Source organism: Asterias amurensis, chromosome 11, assembly GCF_032118995.1.
Source record: "Asterias amurensis chromosome 11, ASM3211899v1".
Taxonomy (NCBI): domain Eukaryota; kingdom Metazoa; phylum Echinodermata; class Asteroidea; order Forcipulatida; family Asteriidae; genus Asterias; species Asterias amurensis.
Window position 1 is genome coordinate 6,400,439 of NC_092658.1, and position 26,382 is coordinate 6,426,820.

Genomic DNA, 26,382 nt, shown 5'->3' on the forward strand with positions numbered 1-26,382 from the left:
GCCTATGAACGTACTTGAAAACACAAGCCTAAAGACGTTCACACTCGTTTACCTTTATATAGCAAAAGAACGTATTTTCGTTCAAGTTTTTATGCATTTCAGGCTGATTGGAATAAAGCACCAACCCATACAGTTTAATGGCACTGGCCACTATTGGTAATTGTCAAAGACCAGTATTCTCACTTGGTATATCACAACATATGCATAAAATAACCGACCTTCGAATATTTGGACTCAATTGGTCATCAAAACTGCAAAAAATAATGACGTATGAAAAACAATGCTGTTCCACATGTGTGCTTTCAGATACCTAACAAGGGCTCCTGGAGAAATTAACTCTTTCTCAAAAACTACCTTACTTCGCAGAGGGAGCTGTGTGAACAGCTCACCATTGCTCATTACCGACAAGTTTTCATGCTCAACATTGAGTAATTACCTATAGTGTCCAGTTAAGTACCTTTAAAGGGCGTGTGCGCAATATCCACACTTGTTGTAGTCAATCAGCGTTGTTTACCAGTGCTTCCCTTCCGCACTGTGCATAAATATAAAACACAATCTTTACAGTGTTTTCTGTCTGTTTTTTTGTTTGTTTTAGGATTTTACCCTCTTGCCTTTTGCGTGTTTTATGTATCGTTTATTTCGTATAGTTAATGAGAAAATAGAAAAAGCTGTTGCAAACAACTCACCAACGGAAAGGACCGATGGTATTAACATTTTTTGCTCCTAAACTATTAATGGTTAAAATTTACAGTTTTATCAATATAAATATTGTTATCCATCCTGTTATTGGTGCTTGCGCTATTTGAATGCTAAAGAAAATATTATAAAAATAATATAACAATATATTTATTATAATTATTTTAAATCCATTTCCCTGAGAGGGCTATGTGACGCGAAGTATCGACGGGGAACTTTCCAGTGCCCGTTATAGCGCCCTCTAACAGTCAGATAATGCAAATCAACGTTCAGTAGGGCCTACCAGTTTGTGCATGTGCCCTATCACAAGTTTATAAAGTTTCAAGGCCAAGTTTGACCACTTTACAGTACCTGTTAATTCCCCGCTACCCCCTTTGCCGCTTTTACACCGATGTTCATCACTGTTTAGAGCCAGGTTTCAATTGTGGGCCTGATGATCACGTAAATCCAGAACTTTTTCTTGAAAATATCCAAAACTTTCCGATACCCCTGTTATAGCCCCCTCTAGCAGACCAATTATGTAAATTACCATTTTGGACCTGTTGTGGGCAACAGGTTCCTAAAAACTCAGCTGGAGGTGGTCGGTCGAGTTTGTTGTGGAACGTCCGTCAAGCCACTGGGTTCTGTGAAAAGTGGATGAAAGGCCGTGAGTTAGCACACAACTCGGCTATGAGAAAACCCACTTCTGAGCTGAGATTTGATTCTTAAAGTTGCCCACAGTTGGCAGCATGTACCTGAGAAATGAACTGTGTTAACTTGGTAGTTGACTTGTTTGTTTTGGCAAGTAGTTTATTGAAATTCTAAAAAGATTTCTTCGGGTGCTGTTCCGTTTTGGAAGAAAATGGAGTCACCATTGCTTGCTGATGTGATGTAGATCAATCAATAACGTGGACCAGCGGGCACTGAGACTATGCAGAGCGGTGTCGTGGCGGTATAGTGGCGGTGGTGGTTGGTGTTGCTCCATGGTTTGTGCGTTTTGGTGGTTAGAAGCTCGAGTTTCAACGGTCAGTATGGTCTCATAAGTCTGCGATATTATGGGCAAATGTTTACTCATCTAAAAAGTTATGCCCAATCGATCGTTTTTATGAAGAACTTTTGAAGAATATGCACATTTCCTTGAGAGAGTTTAAGATTTCAGGAACCTCCTCAAGATATGAACTGTGAATTAGTTAAGTCTTCATGTACTTTAACTCACAAAGCAGCTGAATGGTTGACATGTATATTTGCTCATCCCTTCGGAGGTGCAAATCTAAAATACAAAGAATGGCGGTTATCTTCGGAGCAGCCTATTTGACTCTGTGCGTTCTTGCTGCGCTGTCACTTTTCCCGTCAAGTGATTCCTCAGAAGACCTTCCGTCCAAAGTTCAATCCGCCCACGACAACTCCTGGCATCGCCTCTTCAAGAAAGGGGCGAGGCCCCGTAACATCTTCTTCAGCAGCGAAGGGCAGATGCACGAGACGGACACCGAACAATCAAACTTTGACGACACTTCAAACAGTTCCAGAAAGTTTGTGAAACACGCTTTACTTCCAAATGATTCCAGTACTTTAGAAAACAATTTCAGGCCAACAGAACTTTCTGATATTTTTATCGGGTTGAAAACGACGGAGAAGTATCACGAAAGTCGCTTACTGGTTCTTTTCGAGACATGGCTTGAACGTCCAGATGTTCGAGCGCAGGTAAGACCAATTACATGTAATTGTTTTAAAGGCAGTGGACACTATTGATTATTACTCATAATAATTATTAGCATAAAACCTCTCTTGGTATGGAGTAATGGGGAGAGATTGATATTTGTTTTGAGTAATTACCAAACGTGTACCTTCCCTTTAATGTCCCCTCCCCTCCACTTTCCGATATTTCAGATGGTTTCCTTAATTTTTGGTTGATTCACCCGTTAACTGATGGCTAAGTTCATTGGTCTGCTTCATTTAAAGGGTTTGGGTACATTTTAACAACACAAATTACAAACGTCCCCAGATTTACATTTAACTTACATGGTTTAAAAGCTTTCTTCAAAAAAAGAAAATACCTGCTGAGGTGCTGCAGTTTTTGGTATGGAGTAATGGGGAGAGATTGATATTTGTTTTGAGTACTTACTAAACGTGTACCTTCCCTTTAATGTCCCCTCCCCTCCCCTTTCCGATATTCCAGATGGTTTCCTTAATTTTTGGTTGATTCACCCGTTAACTGATGGCTAAGTTCATTGGTCTACTTCATTTAAAGGGTTTGGGTACATTTTAACAACACAAATTACAAACGTCCCCAGATTTACATTTAACTTACATGGTTTAAAAGCTTTCTTCAAAAAAAGAAAATACCTGCTGAGGTGCTGCAGTTTTTGAGAAATGAGAAAAACAATTTTGAAAAAGAAATGTTTTTAGCATTTACGCATTTACATTTACAACTGATTCATGGGACTCTCCTGAAAACATTGCTCTGTAATTTTCGCTTTTTTTTTCTCCTCAAAAACTTGACAACTAATGAAGCTGAAACTTCCACAGGTAATTTATATTACAAACATCTTTATACACAATGAGCAGGGATTTATGCCATGGCCAAAAACAATTTCTACAAAAAGGTATCAAAACCTTAAAGACACTGGGCACTATTGGTAACTGTCAAAGACCAGTCTTCTCACTTGGTGTATCTCAACATATGCACAAATAACAAACCTGTGAAAATTTTAGCTCAATTAGGTCGTCAAAGTTGCGAGATAATAATAACAACAGAAAAAACACCCTTCTGACACAAAATTCTAAAGAGGGAGCCGTTTCTCACAGTGTTTTTTTACTATCAACCTCTTCCCATTACTCGTTACCAAGTAAGGTTTAATGGTAATAATTATTTTGAGTAATTATAAATAGTGTCCACTGCCTTTAATACTGATTTACAGAAAAGCAAACTCAATTTGTGTCTAAAGAAAAACTGGTTACTTGCAACCCAAAACACAGACCTGAAACAGAAAAGGCTGAACAACAATTTTTGAAACTGTCGAAAGGTATAGTTTCCAGTCAAGCATTCAGCTGAAAATTAAATTGTTGAAGTAAAAGAAATAACAAAACTGATAAACTGTTCTAAAAACAGTTTTGATTTAAACCCAAACAAACCTTAACAAATCATAACAAAGTGCTTGACTGGCACAAAAACATTTTATTCTCACAAAATATTTACAGATTATTTTGTTATGGTTGAGGGGGTTAATAAGATAAACCTAACTATTTGTCACATGTTTTTGATTGAAGCCCCTTTCACTGAGAGCAATTTACAATGTATCAAAATTGTTAAATTGCTAAATTGTAGCAGGGTTGTAGTTTTATTTTACAAAATGTACCTGTGTGAAAGGACTTAACCATTCTACTGTCCAAGTTCTCTTGCAAAATCTTGTCAAAATTGCTACATTTGACGACCATGCTAAAATTAAGCAAGGGACCCCAGTTAAATTGCTGTCGTGTGAAAAGCACTTTAGATGCAAGGTCTTTGTGGTGATCATGTTACACCTGATCATCGACTTTTGGATAAATGCCAGACTTTATCTGTGTGCTGCATTACATCAATAATTCCTCGCCTAGTCTGCCTCCGATGCTAAATGTTCCAACTACTCAAAAAATTTTAAGGGGTTCTCCCGGCTTCTTGAAAAAAAATTAAGAATATTTTCTTACACAACTTAATTTCTTACTTTTGGACTTTGGAAGGGTTAGGGTTAAACTTAATATTGTAGCTTGGCTAAATTCCTTCATGGTTCCAAAAAGGTCCCTTTGCTATGAGTAAAATACAACAGTTTTCTAGAGGCCTACACAAGCAGTTTTCTAGAGCCCAACATGTAGTATACCCTGAAACACCCTATGTTGAAATTCCTCAATCCAGGGCATAATAATTTGTAACAACCTTTAAAGGTCACAACCTTCAGATGTTTTGATTTACAAAAGTTTTGGTTTTTACAAGTTATTCATGGGACTTGGCGCTGGATTCAGTCACTAGTTACATTTTGTTTACGGTGGTGAACATTTGTTTTCAGTTCCTATACATCAAACTTAATAGCAAAAGGCTACAGATATCACAATATTTTGATTATCGACCCCTCTATACCACACTCTCTCACAGTTTAAAGGTCTCCAATTCATTGTCCCCTGTAGTTATAAATCTGAAGGCATGCATGATTTTCAATAAATTGCAGCAACAATGAAATGAGCATCAAGTGTTATTTTAACCACTGTCGTCAACTTTGCATACAATGCAAGGACAGATTGTGTGTATTGAACATTATTATGGTTGCTCATCCCAAACAATACTTGTCAATAATATCTGGAGGTTGCTATCGGTTCACTGAGGTCAGATCAAGGGGAAAAATTTAAAGGAACATTACAGAATTGTTTTTTCCAACAAAACAGTTGCCGACAGTGTAGGCACTTTATGTAATCCACCACATACGTACATTAACTGACAAGCCTGTTGAAGTTTAAGATTGAAACTTTTAACACAAGAAAATAGTGAAAAACTGATAACACATTTTGCATGGCATCGATTTAAACAAAATTAATCAAACGCTCACTGAGCGATGAACTCCACACAGGAAATTGGTTTCATTTATTTCTCATTAAATAAAACATTTTAGACAGAAATGTTTCAAAGGATGTTTTCTACTATCATCATCATTAGAGAGTGTAACTGTTATGAAAAAATGTGATCTTATACAAGTTTAAGATAAAAGGACCTTTTTGTCTCGATCCTTTAATCTCTAAGCCACGGCCCTGCCATTTTTTGAATGGCCAGTTAGGACCTCGTCTCCACTAATTTTCCCCCTCATTTCATAGTTGACAGTCTGGAAGAGTATTCTTGCACAGGCACTTGCCAATAAACATGGCGTTACCAAAAACCTCTTTAATGTTTTGTTTACATCGGTTTTGTTGTTGTTGAAGTACCGTAATTTAAACTAACAGGCCGAAAGAGGTCGCAGGAGACTTCTGCGCAGCCACGGTAACTTAACAGGGCCGCTAAAAAGTCCAATGGGGGCTGCTTTTGTACTGTTTTTATCTTTCTTATTTCGCCTGTATATTGTAATACTTTTCAGAGATGTTTATATTACATTTAGATGTATTTATTTTATTTTTTTATTTTATATAACATATTATTTAGAGCGTAAAACCAAAGCGCATTTCACTGTACAAATAATTTTTTACAAGTGACAATAAAACATTTTTTTATTCTATTCTTCATGCTGTAAACCTACCGCGACCGCGCTGTAAAACACATATTTTATGCAAGCGTTCCGGAATACAAGTTTAGTTGGGACACGAAAGCCAGTCCTGGTAATGTTCCGCATGGCAGCGGAAGAAAAAGCCCACTGGGAACACGGCTTTAGCTGTAACAAATTATAGAGGCACTAAGGACAATACCAGGGCAACACAAATTGTGGCCTTCTTGAACTTCAGTGCATGGTCTCTAAAGTAGACTTGAATCGTTTACATGTGATGAAGACTTCTGAAACTATAGGAGAAAAATAAAGTAACCTAGTGATTTTATTTGAAGGCACGTGTACATTGGTAGCTGCATTATTTTGTTAGCAACATTTTAGGAAAAGTTCTCCCTTCTGAAAAATTACTTGCATGATGTATGCGTTCATGATAATACCCACATGTTTTGTCAAAAGTTTTTGGAAGTTACTGGAAGATGTCTTGTTTTATTTCTCTTTTTCAGACTTACATTTTCACAGACGCAGACGATAGCAAATTTTATAAGGAAACAAGTGAGTATAAAAGACCAAATTTTAATAGGAACTACATTTCTTAGAGCAACCTTTCTACTATTGATAACGTTTTTTTCAGTAATTTGACCCACCATTTGAAACCATAACTTCATAGGTTGTGTAGGGTGCTCAGAACTAATGATGAATTTTGTCAGTGAATTTTATTGTATCTTTCTTTGCATTTGTGTCTATAAATCAGCATTAAATTGAAAAAAAAACCTGAAAAAAACAAACAATAATTACTTTTAAGTTCCTAACCTTTTTTCTCGTGTCCTTTTCGTGTTAAGATGGACACTTTATCAACACTCATTGTGCCAACCGGCATACAAGGTAAGACATTTAGATTTGCAGAGAATTTCAGTTTTTATTTGAAACCAAACGGACTAGTCATGATTATTTGTTTGTTTTCTTCATCTTGCGTGCGAGTACAAAAATGGTTTATGTTTAATCTCACTGCTTCAATTCAGCATTGTGTGTAGAATCATAGTTCAAGATTGCAGATTATAGCTCTTCTTTGTTGAACACAATCGCCAAATTCCGCACCTTATAAAAACTGAAATATGACAACAACTTGTTATGCCCCGTGCCAGGACTCCTAAGGTTTGGTTTATTCAGCTATTTTGAGTTTGGTATGTTGACTTGTTTGTGCGTCTGGGTCGAGATTTTTGAGTGAAAACAAATCTGGCAAATGAATGATGATCGAGGGGCTCAATAAAATCTTGGAAAGTCGTAAGGTTAAAAAAAAAAAAAAAAAAAAGGATTTGGACTTGGATACTTTTAACTGCTGATTTGACATTTATGTTTATGAATCAAGAAAGACGTGATTTACCTGTTTTGGTAAAATAGCTATAAAGAAATTTATTATATCAAGGAAACTGACCGGGTAAAATTAAAATTAATTTTGGGTTGAACAAAAACAAATTGACTCCAGCAGGACTTGAACCTGTGACCTCCGGATTTATGAGCTGGTGCTTTACCATTTGAGTTGTGTATAGATCTGGCTTTAATGTTGGCGGTCTCCCCAATTTTTTTGTTTTACTGTGGATCAGTTGAAAAAGTTTATGTCCTTAATTCAGAATGACTTACAAAGTAGTTTCCTCTTTTCTAGATAGAGGCCCCTGGCAAGAAAGATTTAGGACCCGGTAGGGATTGATGTTACTGAATTCTAAGAATGATTTCGGATTGATTTCCTCTGTAGTAAGGTTTTGGAACTTAATTTCAAACTCTGGGCCCAATTTCATAGAACTGCTTAGGCACAAAATAAGTAGCTAAGCACAAAATCTTGCTTAACAGAATAGGTAACCTGTACAAGCCAAAATATCATATCACATGTACCGTCTGTGACTTGTATTCTGCTGATTTTTGCTCAGCAGAAATATTATTGGCAATATTTTCTGCTTAAGATGCTCCATAAAATTGGGTCCTAATCATAAAAATACTGTTTATTTCCAGTTGTTTTTATTGTGTTTCCCTTTTCTTCTTCAGACAAGGTTTATGCTGCAAAATGGGCGCTATGTTTTCAATGTATTTGAAATCAAAAAAGAGGTAATCGTTATCATTTAAATGTTTGGCTTACAAATTTTGAGCTTTTTTTATTTGACCGAATTAAGTGTTTTTTGAGTTGACCATTAACAACGAACTCAAGGTCAGAAGAGTGTGAGTTCCAGTCCTGCTTGTAGCACTTCTTTAGTGTTCTTTAGCAAGACACTTGACCATTATTGCTTCGTCCTTAGGATGGGATTTATAAAGCCGTTGGTCCTGTGTGTTGTATAATGCATGTTAAAGAACCCAGTACACTTATCATTAAGAGAAGGGGTTCACATCAATGTTTCTGGCAGTGGCTGCTGAGTATGCAGTAGCACCTTGTAAACCCTTTTAAGGTTCTACATGAACTTGCCATACAATTTATAAAAACTTGAAAAAAACCTCTTGAAAAGTGTCTATCTTTGTTTAAGCGCCTGGAGCACCTTATTGGTGGATGCTTGTAATATACTGTATTATTATTGTTATAATGGAGGAATTGGCTTGGTCTTACCTTAGTGGCCCCTTGAATGTTCCAAATGAAATTTTACATTTTTCTCCTGGAGAAGACAATGCCTCGAAGCATCAGGTCTACAATCTTATTTGTAATGTTTCTTCTGGTGATTTGTTTTTCTTGAAGATGGTGGTGTACATTGGATGACGATAACTACCTAAATGTTGAGAATTTAGTCTCCTTATTACGATCATATCGTCATGATAAAGATGTTTATATTGGACGACCGAGCACAGCAACGGAGATAGTTGCCAACGACAAAGGAGATGGTAGCAAGGTGAGATGTGATCTCGTAAGATGGTCCTCAAGGAACTTTTAAAATATTTATTTGATTTAAAGGCGGTGAACACTATCGATAATACCTCAAAATAATTATTTGCAGAAAACCTTACTTGGTAAAGAGTAATTGGGAGAGGTTGGTAGTATAAAACATTGTGGGAAATGGCTTCCTCTGAAGTGATGTAGTTATCAAGAAGCAGGTAAAGATTTCAGTTTCTATCCCGAAAATTATAATCGAGAATCGTTTTGTTTGATACCATTATCAGATTGTATATTCCATTAAAGGATTATTCTTCCATCGTGTTTTTTTTCGGGGATATCTAAAAAACCTCAACTTTTGAAACAAAATGTTCACAGGATTTATTTTTATCGTATACATCTACATTTATATAGGATTAAAATGATCCAAAGGCTCCAAAAACCAAAGTTATATGTTCCCTTTAATAAATATGTGAATTGGTAAATAAGCTTTTTGTTTTACCCTAAATGCGCTTAGAGGCTTTTGCATTAGGTCCTTCACAAATTGTCTTAAAAAGCACCTAACAATCAGTTATTTGTTAGTGTTCTAGCGGTTGAGACATCTGGAATGTGGGGGTGTAGGTTCAAATCCCATCCACGTAGTCTGTGGATTTTTCCCCACTTCAGGACCCAGAAAGCACCAAGGGTGGAAACCAAAGTAACATTCTGGGGTTTTCTATTTAAAATAATATCCAGAATGTTTTTCAGTATTATTTGTGGAGAATTGTTGAAAAACAGGAAATACTGCTAGCTTTTGCCACACAATATTTTGTGGATTGTAAAATGTTTTGAGTTTTTATGTTATAGAGCTGTTTGACTATACACTTTAGTACGACTCTAAATTGCTTCTGGTCCCTTTGTGGTTTGTAAAGGAAAATAGAACGTGAAGCCAAGTTGTTAGATCGTATCTTGCCCGAGCCTGGGCGGACTGTAAGAGCACATTTCACATTTTTGTTTTATTCAATGAGTGTTTGTTTTTTTCCAGCGGATGGTAACGAAGGGTCCGGTAAAAAGTAAATGGAGATCGACAAAGTTTTGGTTTGGAACTGGAGGAGCTGGAGTGTGCATCAGTCGATCTCTGGCCCTTAAGATGAGCCCATATGCCAGGTAAGCAAAATCAATGCCATTCGGCAATCCTTTAAGATTGTATTTCTTAATTGTTTGTTTCATAATTTTTAAGATTACCTACTTTTATAAGTCTCTGTATTTTAAACTCAACTCAACCTTTGGCTGCAATGTTTGAATGTTTTTAATAAACAAACAAAAAACAAACAAAAATCCAAGCGGATAAGTTATAAAAAGGGTTCCAAAGGCTTGTACTTTGAGATATCCTTTTTCCCTTTCACTTTTGAACTCCATACCTGAGCCCCAAATTCATGAAGCTGGTAAGCAAAAGGAATTGCTAAGCACAGATTTGTTTGGCTGAATAGAAACAGGTTACAAGCCAAATTACCATGTAATGTATTTCATTTGTAACTAGTTACCTGCTACTTTTGGGGGTGGGGCTAGGGGGTTGTCACCCTGACACAAATGAACGAGCCCATAGTTGAAACTGCTTAGAAACAGTATTGACTTGAGCCTGTATGAGACACATAGTTTGATATTGATGAACTCTGCTCTTCTTAAGGCGAAAAATAAACCTCATTATCGGCTTAAGAATGGAAGAGAAAACATGTATTATAAACGCGTAAATATCCTGTGAGAATGTGAGAATAACCCACTCCAGGCTTGACTGATAATCACTTCCCTTTTGCCTGTGAACTGCCCTTTTCTTTATTTCCCTTGCCCCATGCCGTTTCAGTTTGCTTTGTGGAGTGTGTTAAGCTAACGTGGGAAACTTTGTACCAACTTTGGGGTTTCTGTGGAAACTTTAGAATCGGTGAGAGGGACTGGCCAAGGTTGACCTCAACTCAAGGTTCCTCGGGGTCTGTGGCTACTGCTAAGATTATTTCTTAGTATTTTATGACCCCAAAACTTTAAATAAATATCGGTGATTTTAAATAGGACCAAAGTTTGTGGTTGTTCTTTGATGAGAAATATCTTAGTTTGTTTTGGTATTTCAAATTCAATTTGTAAAAGTTGTAATTTGATTTTTAACTTACCCCAAAACTCTTGAATTTTTAACCTTTATTCTGTACTTGTTTGTGTGAAACGTGCTTAAATCTTCCTTATGTCCTTAATAAACACACCCAAGAATGAATATTGCAAAGTGCTTATACAAAAAAATTACCTGCACTTAAAATGCAACACAAATATTCATGCTGTCCTCTTCGAAAATAGCAGAGTCTTTTTCAAATGCGAATTGATAAGTGTTGATTTGTTGTATTATGCTTCGAGTATCTTAACAAATGAAAACAAAATTGTGACACGGTCCATAATTTTGAGCAGTCAAAAGTTTGGTTTGGGCGGTGTTAGTTCTTTTATAAAGTAACAAGGAAACCGCCAAGTTTAGTGCTTGGATATTTGAGTGAATCATGATATTCTACTTATCTTTCCAATCATATTCACTGCATAATGAATGCTTTAATAGTCAAAAGCGCCCAATCCATGGCAAGGCAAGGTGTCCCTTTAAGCATCTATGTTTATTGATTTATTTTTACCATTTGTTAACATCAATGCAGTTTTACCAACATTTCAGAATTTGAAACAACAGAGAGCAAAATCCCTGTTTTCTCACAGGTGGTTTGGATCAGTTGTTGACATCCCTTATGCAATGAGTAAACAATCTGACAATTAGTGCTTATTGTTTATTCATAACGATCCTTTTTAATCTTTGGTTGATTGTGTGCACGTGTCGTCTATACCAGGCCTTCTAGTTCTAGCACACGTAGCCCTGTGTGGACAGCTGCTCGAGCTTTTCACACTTCTAGAAGTTTTGTCGGACGCTGATCAATAGTTTTGTTGTGATTCTGTGATTGTTTGATGATCTATCTGTATCTGTTCATTCATTGGGATGCCAATAGATGGGAGGTGTTGGGTTAATAATTGTGAATATCTGAGAGAAATTGTGATTTACAGATGAGATTTGCTGACTAGTGCAGCACAGGGAAATTTGTAATCGATTTTGCATTACAATTGATTTTGTACAAATAATTTTGTACAATATCAGCAAATGTAGTAACAATTTTTTTTTTTTTTTAAATATCTACATGTAACTCTTAAAGGCAGTGGACACTATTGGTATTTACTTCATAATTATCAGCATAAAACCTAACTTGGTAACGAGTAACGGGGAGAGGTTGATAGTTTACAAATATTGACTGCTTCGAGTGCTGTGGTTAAAACTATGACTCCCGAGGTGATCCCCGGGAGCGTTCTATTTTCCCAAGGCGAAGCTAGTCATAGTTTTTAACCATTGCACGAGTAAAAGCAGTCAATATTTGTTTTATAACACCCCAAACATTTCTAAATACTGTACTATTATTATTAAGTTACAGACCTGAATGCTACAATCCACGGACCACGCGAGTACAAATTGCAAACACTTTGACTGTGCTGCATGTAGTGTCGTGCAATCATACAAAATGGTTACAGACTATTAATTTATCATCCTTGTACACGCATTGGACGTCTGGGTACTGCATGCCGTGTGCTAGTCTTCGGACTAGTGCAAGGCAAATCGACACTGTCATGTGACGCGCTCTAAACCAATGAGCAGGCAGAATACTTGAAAGGGGTGTTATAATATAAAACATTGTGAGAAGCGGCTCCCTCTGAAGTGACGTAGTTTTCGAGAAAGAAGTACTTTTCCATGAATTTGATTTTGAGACAGTACCTCAATTTTAGAATTTGAGGTCTCGAAATCAAGCATCTGAAAGCACACAACTGTTTTTTCTTTCATTATTTTCTCGCAACTTCGATGACTGATTGAGCTCAAATTTTCACAGGTTTGTTATACAGCGAGTGAGAAGACTGGTCTTTGACAATTACCAATAGTGTCCACTGTCTTTAAAGGTTATTTACTTGGGTCCAATTTGAACAAAATTCAACACCATGTGCTAGTTCAATACCTAAAATGTTGGACTCTGATTACGGTGGTAAGCCTGATCCCATGTAAAGCATAATCAGTTTACTGGTGCAGTCCCCAGTCGATGGGAATCAAACAAAACATGGAGTTGGATTTTGAAGGGTTTGGTTTAATTGGAACTGTCCTTCAATGGCCCAGAAGGGACAGACTCAATTGAAATGACAAGGCCAGCAGTTCATGGGTGTTTTTGTTAATTTTGGGGGTGCTTTTGTAACAGGTCACAGTTGGTTACATTATTGTTTAGTTATCAGATAATCTTCCAACTTGACTGATTCCAGTCCATTGTATTTATTCAGTAAACCTCTGATTGTCAATCTCCAGTCACTCATTCCTAAAGTTTAACCGGGTGACCTCCACTTCCTTGGTAACAGGGTTCTGATTGGTCGAACAAGGATTCCTTTAGAAAAGAAAGGACAACGTTTTACCCAAGGGATCTGACCTGGGCCCTGACCTGGGCCCAATTTCATAGGGCTGCTTTAGCAGAAATTATTGCTCACTAAGTGTCTGCTAAGCAGAAATGCTCAGGATACCAGTCACAATTTCACATATATGTGACATGATAGTTTGGTTGGTAACCTTATTCTGGTAAGCATAATTTTGTTGTGCTTAGCTACTTTTTGTGCTTAGGCCGCTTTATGAAATTGAGCCCTGGTTTTAATCACTGGGGTTGAGATAATAGTGCTTTGGTCTTGTCCTCAGTCTGTTGAGGGTAGGGGACAAGACTGGTAGTAAAAAAAACCTGTTTAAACCTTACACTTTCAACACCCCTATGTTTCGACACCCCTGTGTGCTGACACCCTTAGTGTATTTTTTTTTCTTTCTAACCCCAACCCAAACCCTAACCCTGTCCATAAATAATCATGTGGTTTCCCCCCCCCCCCCCCCCCCCGGAACTTGGGTTGTCGGAACATAGGGGCAAAATCACTTTTCATGGTTGAGAAAATTGTTCCTATAATATTCTTATCTTACATTTATTTAGACTACCAAATTGCAGCTAGAGACAATCATGGTTATTTTAGGATTATAAGAATGGTATGAATTAGCATGAATGCATCCATTTATAATATTAGCAGGTACCTGCTTATGTTTTTATGAATGGGTGTTTGTACCAGGGGATAAATGAAATTAATCAAATGTGTCACTCAAACATCTTTAATTAAATCTCTGTATGTATTTCTTATCCTACATGGAAGCGGAGCTTGAAATCAGGCAAGGACAGATTATTAGGGCCCAGTTATTTGAGGGTATAAACAGTAAACTTACAACTGGACCTTTGTGCAGTCTTGTGTTTTTTCCACAACCATAGTGTTTAACTAATCAGATAAAGCATTGCATGGCCCAATTTTGAATTGTACTTTTACAGAATTGGTGTTTGCAAATTTTGCTGCTGAAAATGTGGAAAAAAAAGAACTTGCAAAATAAGTAAATAAAATTGGTTTCCGATTGGAGTTGATCGCTCAGTGAGCGTATTATTTATGTTGATCTTAATCAGTGTCATGCAAAATGTGTAATCGGTTTTTCACAATTTGCTCGTGACCCAGATGGCTGATCGATCTCAAACTTCTACAAGTTATAAAGTGCTTAAACATCTAGCAACTGTTTTGTTAGCAAAAAAACCCCCAAAATTCTGTAATGTTCCTTTAAAGTAACAGATGGAAGAGTTTTGAGATGTGTCTTTTTTTCCTATCGGAAGTTGATCAAAGTGTAACCTCCATGAAATGTTTGCATAGCTTTTGTGTTTTCTTCCGTTGAGCTGAGTACATGCAGGAAGTCCAGGCTCTGTGGCTCTTTTGTAAACATGTGATGTCACATATTACATGGTCGATCAAAAGTGGTAGTATTTCTTTGTGAGGTTACTCGCCATACTTTCAATAACAATTGACTACTTTGAAAAGTGGTCCAGTTCTGTATTTCACAGCCTGTGTTCTAGTGCAATGGTCTGCAAACTTTTAGGCCAACCACACAATGAAGATTTCCGGGCACTCCACTGAAACCCACACGCCCCCCCCCCCACCCCCGATCGTGGGTCTATTGACTACCCTGTTGCAGGTGTCATCAAGATCAGGCTAGTTTGAACAGGAGTTTGTTTTTGTGTTGTATATTTTGAGTAAACGCATTGAACTAACAATACAACTTATGGACAAATATCACGTCGGGGTTCTCCCAAGGATTTGTCAAAACTGGTGGGCATTCTGGACCCCAAAAGTTTGATAATGTGGCCAAAAGACGCTTAATTGAAACAAGCTCTTTGGGATGATTTCTACTCGGTGTTTATCTTGATTTTTAAATGCACTAATGTGCGATTTTATCTTGATGATTTTTGTGAAATTAGAAGAAAAAAAAAAAATGGGAACAAATTTGTGCGTATTGTCCGAAATGTTTGCATTTCGGTGTGATACGCTAGCTTGTACATGTGGAAAACCCTGCATGTTGGTGATGATCAAACAAAAATAGATTTCATTTCAATTCAGTTCAATTAATCTTTATTAGACAAAAATGAGTAATTCACAAATGCTCACATACAGTGAAAACATTGAAACATCTTTGTTGTTAACGGATTGAACAAAGGTGTTTCCGATCATACAAATATTTTTTGCGACCCAGGTTTGAGACGCTAACCATGATATGTTGTATTGAATGTCTTCTCGAAATACAATCCCGATACTGTGGCACATTTGTAGATTACATTTATCAGGCATCAGTGTGAAATTTGATGATTTATATGATCCGTTGTTTTTTTAATGTTGTATCAAATGTGCTTGGAGGTGGTATGCTTTGTGTCATTAGTAACTCAATACATTCCTAGACCCACCCTGTTATGAGATATACCTCATAATTAACTTGGGCCAGATTGGTAGTCTTGCCTCCAGGCATTAAATTTGTCAGCTAATCAGCTTGATTTTTCAGAGTTCTGTAGAAAAAAAAACACAGGCATTATTATTTGGGATTAGAACCTATGATTTTTGCATTGCTAGAGCAGAGTGTCCTAACCATTGAAGCACGACTATTTGCACACTCTGCGGTAGTGAGGTTGATAATCATCCACTTTAAAGGAACACCTTGCCTTGGATCGGTCGAGTTGGTCTTTGAAAGTATATGTAACCCTTTGTTATAGAATGCAAATGATTTGAAAGATATTTTAAAAGTAGAATATAATGATCCACACAAGTATCACTCGAAATTGCATAGTTTTCCTTTTACATGTACCTCGTTGACAAACACGGTCGGCCATTTTGACTCCAACAAATGGCCGACCGTGTTAGTTCGCAAAAGTAAAAGGAAAGCCACGCAATTTCGAGGCAAATGTGTTTGGATCATTGTATTCTACTTTTAAAACATCTTTCTAACCATATTCATTTTATAACAAACGATTACAAACGCTTTTCAAAGACCAACTCGATCGATCCAAGGCAACGTGTTCCTTTAAGCTAAAGTAGTAGTCCCAGCTGATTGTTCTAACTTCCACCCACAGATAGTACTTAAAAAGCAGGACAGTTCTTTTCAGAACTGAGAAATCTCATGAAATCCGAAAGTCTACTCCGCGGTTGTAGAATATCACTTGTATAGCAAGACAGTTCTCCTAAGAACAAAATCTACCTGGCAAGTAGCAGAATGACACATTGTGTTACCGCAAACCAAAAATAAAACTTTACATTTGTAGGCTTATACTGTTTTACCCAGGAGTGCTATATTTATCTAATATGAAGTTGATTGAAAATGGCAATCTGTTATCAATTATATGTTTTTATTTTTTTTTATTTTTTTTTATGGAGGGGGGGGGGGGGGGGTTGGTGGTCACTCAGTGGGCTTAGTACTTAACCATGAAGCCGCTGCCTATAGTAAATTATTGTCACTACACCCAGTATCTCTGCCATGGAACTGATATAGGTTTTCCCCATAAAGCAATGACCCTGGTCTTACCTCGGGGGATAATAGAGTTAAACTTTCTACAAAATTGATTTAAATGGCTTGATTTGTTGAGATCTTTCCATCCATGGACTGTCTGCCCCACCACAAATGATTGCCACCAGAGTGCGAAAGGACGTTGCCTTACCTTGGGTTGGGATAGTAAAGTTAAACTATTTTGCACAATAAAAGACCTGATCTAAGTGGTGTAGACTTTCCTGGGAGTGAAAATCCCCTGTTGAAAAGACTACAAGGTTATCTTAACATGGCTGTAGAAACCATGCAGATCAGACAATCGGACATTGTTGTACTCACTATGTGCAGTCCCTGTGATTCACTTAGTTTAAAGTCCAGTTAAAGGGCCCTGTTCCATAGAGCTGCTTAAAGGCAGTGGACACTATTGGTAATTACTCAAAATAATTTTAAGCATTAAACCTTGCTTGGTAACGAAGAATGGGGAGCTGTTGATAGTATAAAACATTGTGAGAAACGGCTCCCTCTGAAGTGACGTAGTTTTCGAGAATGAGGTAATTTTCCAAGAGTTTGATTTGAAGACCTCAGATTTAGAATTTGAGGTCTCAAAATCAAGCATCTGAAAGCACACAACTTCATGAGACAACAGTGTTTTTTCTTTCACTATTATCTCGCATCTTCGACGACCAATTGAGCTCAAACTTGCACAGGTTTGTTATTTATGCATATGATGACTTGAGATACACCAAGTGAGAAGACTGGTCTTTGATTATTACCATTAGTGTCCACTGCCTTTAAGCATAAAAAGAAGGACAACAAACCAATGCTTAGCAGAATATGGCTATCAGACAGTCCTGTATTCAGTCCACCTCAAGTCCACCTAATTCAACTAAAAAAACACACCTCAAAATCTTCAACTGGAAACATGAAAACTACAACATGTAGCTAAAATATTCGGTTCTGAACTCAAATCTTTCAACTGGAAACTCAAATTTACAACTGGAAATTCAAAATCTTCAACCTGAAACTTTACCAAGTTGAATACTCTTTGACAAATATTTGAAATTTTTCTCAGATCCTTTTGCTTTAATGCCATGTACCCACATGCATGGTTGTGACTTACTGTTAGTTTACCTTTACATGTGTATACTTACCCATGTAAAGTTTATAGAAATATATGTTTTTTTTCCGTAAAGAACTGACCCTTTCTTAAAGGCAGTGGACACTATTGGTAATTGTCAAAGACCAGTCTTCACAGTTGGTGTATCTCAACATATGCATGAAATAACAAACCTGTGAAAATTTGAGCTCAATCGGTCGTCGCAGTTGCGAGATAATAATGAAAGTAAAAACACCCTTGTCACACGAAGTCGTGTGCTTTCTGATGCTTGATTTCGAGACCTCAAACTCTAAACTTGAGGTCTCAAAATCAAATTCGTGGAAAATGACTTCTTTCCCGAAAAGTACATCACTTCAGAGGGAGCTGTTTCTCACAATGTTTTATACTATCAACCTCTCCCCATAACTCATAATCAAGAAAGGTTTTATGATGATAATTATTTTGAGTAATTACCATTAGTGTCTACTGCCTTTAAGGGAAGAATTCATGCTCCTTTTAGAGTAAGTGGTTTGATGTTTTCTTACTTCCTGTTTTGGTTTCAATGATTTTTTGGTGGTGGGGGGGGGGCCAGATATGTTGTTGTTTGCTGGTGGGTTTGTAAGTTCACAACTTGGGCTACAATCTCCCTCCATGTCTAAACATAGCTGGGTTGTGACCATAATAGTGACTTCTGACCTATGCAGTGGGTGGTATGTGCCACCACACAGAGCAGTCTCTCAGTATTATTAGCCCTCCATATCTTGTGTCCCTTGCTCACAGTGTGTACCTGTGGATTGTGTAAGGCGGTGAGAATGCTGCCCTTTATAAAAAAAAAAATAGCAAGGCTCCACTTTACTCCAACTAAACATATCTACTCTCTAAATGTAAGAGGTAAAAAACACCACTCATTACATTTCGAGATGTCCCTCATATGGCTCTTTAAAAAGAGTGGTGGTTATTTCACTCTTTTAGAGGGGTTTCACTCCAGGACAGAGTGGAAAATCTAGCTCAAAAAGATGCAATTCAATCTTAAAGAGTGGAAGACCACTCCAAAAGGAGTTGTCCCTCATATGGCCCTTCAAAGAGTGCTTTTTCACTCCTTTACATTTATAGAGTACCACTAATTCTTCAAGTGATGTACATGTATGTATGTAGAGTGCCACCATGCAATGGTAAGGCTGTGGGTCTCCTAGAGTTAAACCACCAGGGCAGTCAGGCAAAGAATCACCAGATATAATAGATGTTAAGTTTGCATCGGGGATAAAGAATATTAATTTTGGTTTTTTACCCATTTCCCCAAATCCTGTGAAAAAAGATCACAGGCATATTACTCGGGTGGTATTCGAACCCACAACCCTTGCAATTCTAGAGCAGTGTCTTACCAACTAGACTACCGAGGTTGCCCGGTAGCTAGAGGCAGTTCGAATCCTATGTTTTGGCAGCGGGTACCGCAACGATATAATAGATGTTAAGTTTGCATCGGGGATAACCAGATAGATTGCTCAGGACATGGAGGTAGTACTTCTACTACTTCCATGCTCAGGCTGTCAGGCTTGCTCTTATAAGCTTATTGTAACGTAGCACACAGGCTAGTGAAATCTTGGTCGCCCATAAATGTTTCTCATGTACATGTCTCAATATTTACGCATTCAATACATTGGATTAATCCTGTTGTCTATGTATAGAAAAATCTACTCTGTGGTAGTAAAATATAGCAATACAGTTTTCTAAAGAACAAACTCTACCTGGCAAATAGGTGTACACGTGGTGTTTCCACAAACCAAATGTATATTGATACTTTCACCATGCAATGCCTCAAATCCCATACTGATTATAGCGATTTAAGCAGTGAGTAACTAACAGGACCATGTTAAGCTTGTCAATTTACGAGTCTACCTGATTTTTCATGAGTCCATACTTTGCATATAGGGATGCTTTTCAACACTGACCCTGAATTTTGACTGGTCCTCCGTGTTTTTACTGCAATGGATCATGGAAGAATGCAGTGACTAGTGAACTAACCTGCTGGGTCATTGGGCAGATCTATAACAAATCCTTGTGTGTTTTGGCCAGCCGCTGGCTATACTTGTTCATACTAGGTTGGCACATGATGTACATTTATAAAGGGTTGTCAAACTTGGACCATTGTTTATGGTACGGAATTGCAGCTTTGCTCCATCAGTGGGTGTTTAGACAATTGGATTAATCCTTTTGTCTAAACATGACTCGTGTTTTAGTTTACGGATTAAAAATTCATCGATGATAAATAACAATAATAATAATAATGATAATAATAATAATAATTCAAACTAAACTTATTCCAAGGCGCATAAAAAAATATACAAAAACAGAGAGAGTAACAAAAAAGATTAAAAATTACATCGCTTACAAGGAAATAAGAGCGTATACTGTGAGCTGAAAATTTTCTTGAAATTAAAATATTTACATGCAGCATTTACACTTTTTTTCTGATAAACAAATAATGTGCGAAAAATTCCTGAAGAGATATAGACGGAGCTGCCAACTTTTTCTAACTCTGCGGAAAGTTCCCTGAAACCCCCCCCCCCCCCAATCTTTTATGATTTTTTTTTTTTTAGATGATCTTCCCGTCAAGGAAACTATAGGCCAACTTCCACAAGAGGATATAAATACCAAGGTTGCAACAGCCAATCTCTCTCTTACAAACTTTGGTCTAAAGTCTATGATTATGAATAAATCATGTTCTAAATCAGCATTAAGCTTGGTCGGATTCGCTCTGATGAACAAATTAGAAAGTCTCCTTGATTATGGAATCTGTTTCCCAATTATGTTGAATGTAAATTTTGATATTTCCCTACAAAATCTCCCCGAATGCAAGCTGCCAAAAAATTGGCAGTTTTGTGTAAATTATAAAACTGTTTAGAAAGAGCCAGCAGTGCATGGCGGTTTTCCTGTTCCCATTTCCTTCTTTTATTGTTATTCATAATGCCACATGACTCTCCAAACCTCTCGTTACCAAAGTGTTGGATAACATTAATACCAGTACTCGTATTTGTTTAATGTCATTCATTTCCTTCTTTCATCCTTTCATTTGAACTGATTTTGTCGGCCTTAGTTTCCTGTTTTGCAATGTTTGCTTTAGAAATTGGCAACATTTCTAAGCCAGTGATTTTTTCTTTCCTCCTTTCTATTTTTCATTTGCCCTCTCATATTTTCTGGAACTTGGAAGAGGGCACAGTGTATTGCAAGCAAGAAAGACATCCATCCTAACCAAATCTGTTTGGGGTGCTGTAGGGGGGTCTTGTAAAACATAACCTTGTACAGTTAAATTGCTGAGCTACTATATTAGCCCTCTGTAGTTTTGTGGATCTCTCTCCCCCCCCCCCCCCAAAAAAAAAAAAAACCCACAACAACAACAGCCTTCTATATTCAAGGGGTGATTCGATCATCCCCAGTCCAAGACATCACCACGACCCATATTCCAATCCTTTCCATGTCTGTACACTCTCTCTCCCGAGTGTGGGAAAGTCCCTCCTGCGTGGACATAGTGAATCAAAGCGCACACTCCCCGTATTAGCTGGACTGCCTCCAGCCCATTGTACCATTGTTCACCCCTACACAATGTGCATTGTGCCGCGGAGAATAGATTTGACGACTTTGCCATGTCGCTTTCAGGAATATCGTTCAAACGGAAATTTACAATAATCACGGCCGCGTTTGTGCAACTGTTCGTGTGGATGAATTGTATAATATTGTACTCTTTGCAAAGGGCTGGACCAACTCAAATGTGAGATTTGCTGGCATTTTAGTTTTTGATGGTTGCAATTTGGTGTCTCCAGCACTGGTTTTAATTAGTTTTTAGTGTATTTTACCACCATTTTTGTTTGCCTGTGTGGGTGTTAAAAACCTTTGGACTAACAAATAAATTTTCATTCAGCTGAATGAAGTCTTGTTATATTTGAGTGAGAAATTACCCTGTAAAAAAAAAAACTATGTTACTTCAGAGAGAGAGCTCTCCATTGCTCGTTACCAAGAGAGTTGTTATGCAAATAATTATTTTGAGTAATTACCAATAGTGTCCAGTACCTTTAAGGTGACCCAGGCAGGGTTGAAACCCACGGCTCTTTTTTTACAAACGGGTCAGCCGGTCAATAAAGCAAGCTGGATGGTATGGGTTCAAATCCACTAACGGCCCATTTCCATAGTGTTACTACAGATAAATTGGACACTCTTAATAATTGACGTTTACTGATGCTCTACTTGGTAATTAAATCACAGCGCTAACATTAATTAATAAGTAAATAAAATAAATTTAATTAATAACCCATTCAGAAAAAACAATGTTTACTTTTTTATGAATCTGTTTGTTAATTGGCCATTCAGAAAAACCAATGTTGATTTTTTACTCGTCCCACAAACCCACCCAAATCTTTGTCAAAACGTCAGGCCATTAAACACACTGGACACTATTGGTAATTGTCAGAGACCAGTCTTCTCACTTGGTGTACCTCAACATAGTAATGCATAAAATAACAAACCTGTGAAAATTTGAGCTTGATTGGTCGTCGGAGTTGCGAGATAACTATGAAAGAAAAAAAAAACACCCTTGTCACATGAAGTTGTGTTTTTTCATATGCTTGACTTCGAGACCTTAAATTCTAAACTTGAGGTCTTGAAATCAAATTACTTCTTTCTAGAAAACTTTGTCACTTCAGAGGGAGCCGTTTCTCACAATGTTTTATACCATCAACCTCTCCCCATTACTCGTTACCAAGTGGGGTTGTATTCTGATAATTATTTTGAGTAATTACCAATAGTGTCCACTGCCTTTAACTGGGGGGGGGGGGGGGCATTTTTACGATATACATTGTATGTGCTTTTGGTTGATAAGCAGTTAGCATTATATTTTCTTGTCACAACAAGCTTAGGATTTGTAGCATGCAAGCTTTGCCATTTTTACTAGCAATAAAGTAACACAGTACCTACAAATTTTATCAAGATCCAAACATTTCAGGCAAAATTTCAGAAAACTTCACCCAAGGTACTAAAAAATTATTGTTGCAAATCAGGGTACAATGTCCTGCTTTGATACTTATGTTTTTATGTTATTTTATTTTCTGAATTCTGCAGTACTGAAGAATTTCCACGAATCTGCAACCGGATTGGTCTACCTGATGATGTGGCGCTTGGATTTGTTATAGGTATGTTGCCATGGTTACTAAAAGATGATTAGACAGATCAGTCTTGCCACTGAAATCCCAAACAGCAAAGAAATATTAAAATGGTCATTTTACAACAATTTTATAAAAGTAGGAGTTGAAGCTTGGTATTGTGGTGTCACTTTGTATTGTTGAGGCTACTTCTCTGCAATTTTGGGCTTGAGTTACTTATTGGAGTTGAAAAGGATGTTTCTTGTGTCAACATTCGTGTCATTCACTCATAATTTTTTATAAAAGAAAAAGTCAAGTCAGTTGTTGTGGTCAGTGTACAATGAGTAGCTGTTGATTGGGAAATAATCCTTAAATGCCTTGGACACTATTGGTAATTGTCAAAGACCAGTCTTCTCACTTGGTGCATCTCAACATACCAAATTCGTGGAAAATTACTTCTTTTTCGAAAACTATGTCACTTCAGAGGGAGCTGTTTCTCACAATGTTTTATACTATCAACCTCTCCCTATAGCTAGTTACCAAGTAAGGTTTTATGCTAATAATTATTTTGAGTAATTACCAATAGTGTCCACTGCCTTTAAGAGAATTTATGTTACAATGTTTTGGGTAATGGTTTTGGATTTACATGAACGGCAATAAAGGGACAAGGTTTTTTCTTTCCCTTTAAATCTTATTTATTTCTGTCTCATGAACACGAAATAGTAATTTTAGTTGTTCCCTCAAAATATTATTTGTTCTCTAAAAGTAATATTTTATGTCCTTGAAATCTATATTTTGTTTATTTATATTTAATAACCTGGAAACTATAATTCGTTCCCACAAATTATTATATTATTTCTCTCCTTCGTATAACAATTTCAGAACTAAATGTTATTTTGGTATCAAAACCATGACAATGAAAACCTTGTTCCTTTACGGACTCTGTTTATTTCTTTTGATTGATTAAAGAGTTGATTATTTTGTTTTAAATCTCTTAGATGATCTCCTTGGGGTTCATCTTACCAAGATCTCACAGCTTCACTCCCATCTTAACTCCCAGTCCTTGAGAAACTTAAAGGATGAGCAGATTACTAAAGCTGTAAGTATTTCCCGGCCGATGTAAGAAAAAAAATCCCCTTAAGGCGAAGTACACCTTTTTGGTTTTTGGAAGGGTTCAATTGTTTTAATCCTTTATAAATTTAGATGTGTACACCATGGAAACAGTTCATTTCAAAATATCAGGTTTTTTGGATATCGGTGAAAATCCTGACTGAGTACATCCCTGCTGGAAGAATAATCCCTATTAGGAATACACAATCTGAGAAATGTTCCTGACAGTGAGGCTTCTCAAATGAAAAAATGAGGGTCATAAAAACTGATATCTTTTTACATAATCACATCACGTTGAAGTGAAATGTTTTTCAAAATGCTTTGTACTATCAATCGCTGCTTTTTGGTGATTTCTCAAAAACGTCACCACCTTTTGAAATTAAATTGTCAGATGTTAGTTTTATTGTGTACATTTACATTTATATAGGATTAAAACAATGTACGTGTATACTTCACCTTTGAAGGCAGTGGACAATATTGGCAATTGTCAAAGACTAGTCTTTACAGTTGGTGTATCTCAACATATGCATAAAATAACAAACCTGTGAAAATTTGAGCTCAATCGGTCGTCGAATTTGCGAGATAATAATGAAAGAACAAAAACTTGTGTCACGAAGTTGTGTGCTTTCTGATGCTTTATTTCGAGACCTAAACTTGAGGTCTCGAAATCAAAATCGTGGAAAATTACTTCTTTCTTGAAAACTACGTCACTTCAGAGGGAGCTGTTTCTCACAATGTTTTATACCATCCACATCTCCCCAGTGTCGTAATCAAGAAAGGTTTTATGATGATAAATATTTTGAGTAATTACCAATAGTGTCCACTGCCTTTAATGTGCTGCTAGTTTGGTATTCTTTTAGATTATAAAAGGGTTTCATTTTCCAAAAGCTGATTTTTTATTTTTTTTTATTGTCACCACAGATTACTCTGAGTTATCAGTTACATGATGAGAAAGCAACTATTGTCAATGTGAAAGACGCTGTGTTTAATACTACACAGGATCCTACAAGGTAAAGTTACCAGTCCAGGTTCTTGGCCTTAAAGACACTGGACACAGGTTGTTATTGTCAAAGAGCAACATTCCCACTTGGTGTATCCCCAACATATGCATTCAATAACAAACCTGTGAAAATTTGGGCTTTTATTGGTGATTATAATTGGAAGAAAATTATGAAAGAAAAAAAACCACCCTAGTTGTGCAAATTAGTGTGCTTTTGGGTAGAAATGAAAGGCATTAGCTGAAGTACTTTACTATTTTAGTGATACATAGTAAGTTTATATTGTGCTAATATATATATTTTGAATAATTTACCAAACATGGCCAGTGCCTTTAACCCAACTCAATGTCTAGTGGCTGAATTATAACAACTTGAGTTTGAATCCCGCTCATAGATTTTCTTCTTCAGTACTTTTGTTCTGATACTTTTAATTGCACTTCCTTCAAAACAAAAGGATGTTGGGTTGAAATCTCGCTCATGGCACTGGTCTCCCTCAGCATTTGTGTTCCACACTTAACTATAACAGTGCCTGAAGAGTTATATATTTCCAATGCTACTCAGTCTTTTTTTTGTGACTCACTGTTTCTGTTTACAATTTATTCATTTATCATATGTCTAATATTGTGTTATTTCATTTCAGTAAATATTAAATTTTCTGACTGTATTTTCAGTCAATATTTGTAACTGTTTTTCAGTCAATGTTTCATTTCCTGACTGTATTTTCGAAATATGTTTCCTTTTTTTCTGACTGTAATTTCAGTCAATATTTCATTTGTAACTGTATTTCAGTTAATATTTCTTTTCCTGATTGTATTTTCAAAATATGTTTTTTTTCTGACTGTATTTTCAGTCAACATTTAATGTCCTGACTATATATTTTGTATATATATTTCCTTTTTCTGATCATATATTTTTATAATCCTTATAAACGCTGAGCCAACACTGGTTTGGTTTATCATTGTGTAATTCTAAGATTTATATTACCCATGTTTTTAGCTTTTTAATGTGAAGTGGCTTTAAACATATTTTGCGTTATTTTGTCGTAATTGTATTTCCTAGGAATCTGTTTGAATTATTCACAATTAATATGTCTTTTGATCATACAGTTCTATTCCTTTATGGTTGTGATTTCATCCTAATTGTGTATTGTGTAGCTGCTGATAATTGTGTTTATTTGAGTGTAATTATTTTCTAGAACTGTTTTTAGGCTTTGAATTTGAATTTTCTGAAGCGACTTGAGCTATTTGTGTTATCTGTGTTTAGGGGGAGGCGTGCGTGTGGGGGGGGGGGGAGATGGGTGTTGGGGATGTACAATTTTTGGCTATTTTACTATCTTGAGTCTCGTAATTTAGCAAGGCCATAGAT

The 26,382-nt window shown here is 36.7% G+C and overlaps 1 protein-coding gene across 1 annotated transcript in view; it reads left to right on the plus strand.

Annotated features, from left to right (window-relative positions):
* The first annotated feature begins 1,251 nt into the window (after nt 1-1,251).
* Nucleotides 1,252-26,382, plus strand: part of LOC139943973 (beta-1,3-N-acetylglucosaminyltransferase radical fringe-like) — a 33,218-nt gene continuing 8,087 nt past the window's right edge. Inside the window, exons 1-9 of the mRNA XM_071940892.1 lie at nt 1,252-2,376; nt 6,395-6,443; nt 6,731-6,773; nt 7,929-7,988; nt 8,605-8,755; nt 9,761-9,882; nt 22,890-22,960; nt 23,908-24,008; nt 24,941-25,029. Of these exons, the coding sequence (XP_071796993.1) occupies nt 1,903-2,376; nt 6,395-6,443; nt 6,731-6,773; nt 7,929-7,988; nt 8,605-8,755; nt 9,761-9,882; nt 22,890-22,960; nt 23,908-24,008; nt 24,941-25,029 (1,160 nt within the window). The 5' untranslated portion in view covers nt 1,252-1,902. The remainder of the gene's footprint in view (nt 2,377-6,394; nt 6,444-6,730; nt 6,774-7,928; nt 7,989-8,604; nt 8,756-9,760; nt 9,883-22,889; nt 22,961-23,907; nt 24,009-24,940; nt 25,030-26,382) is intronic.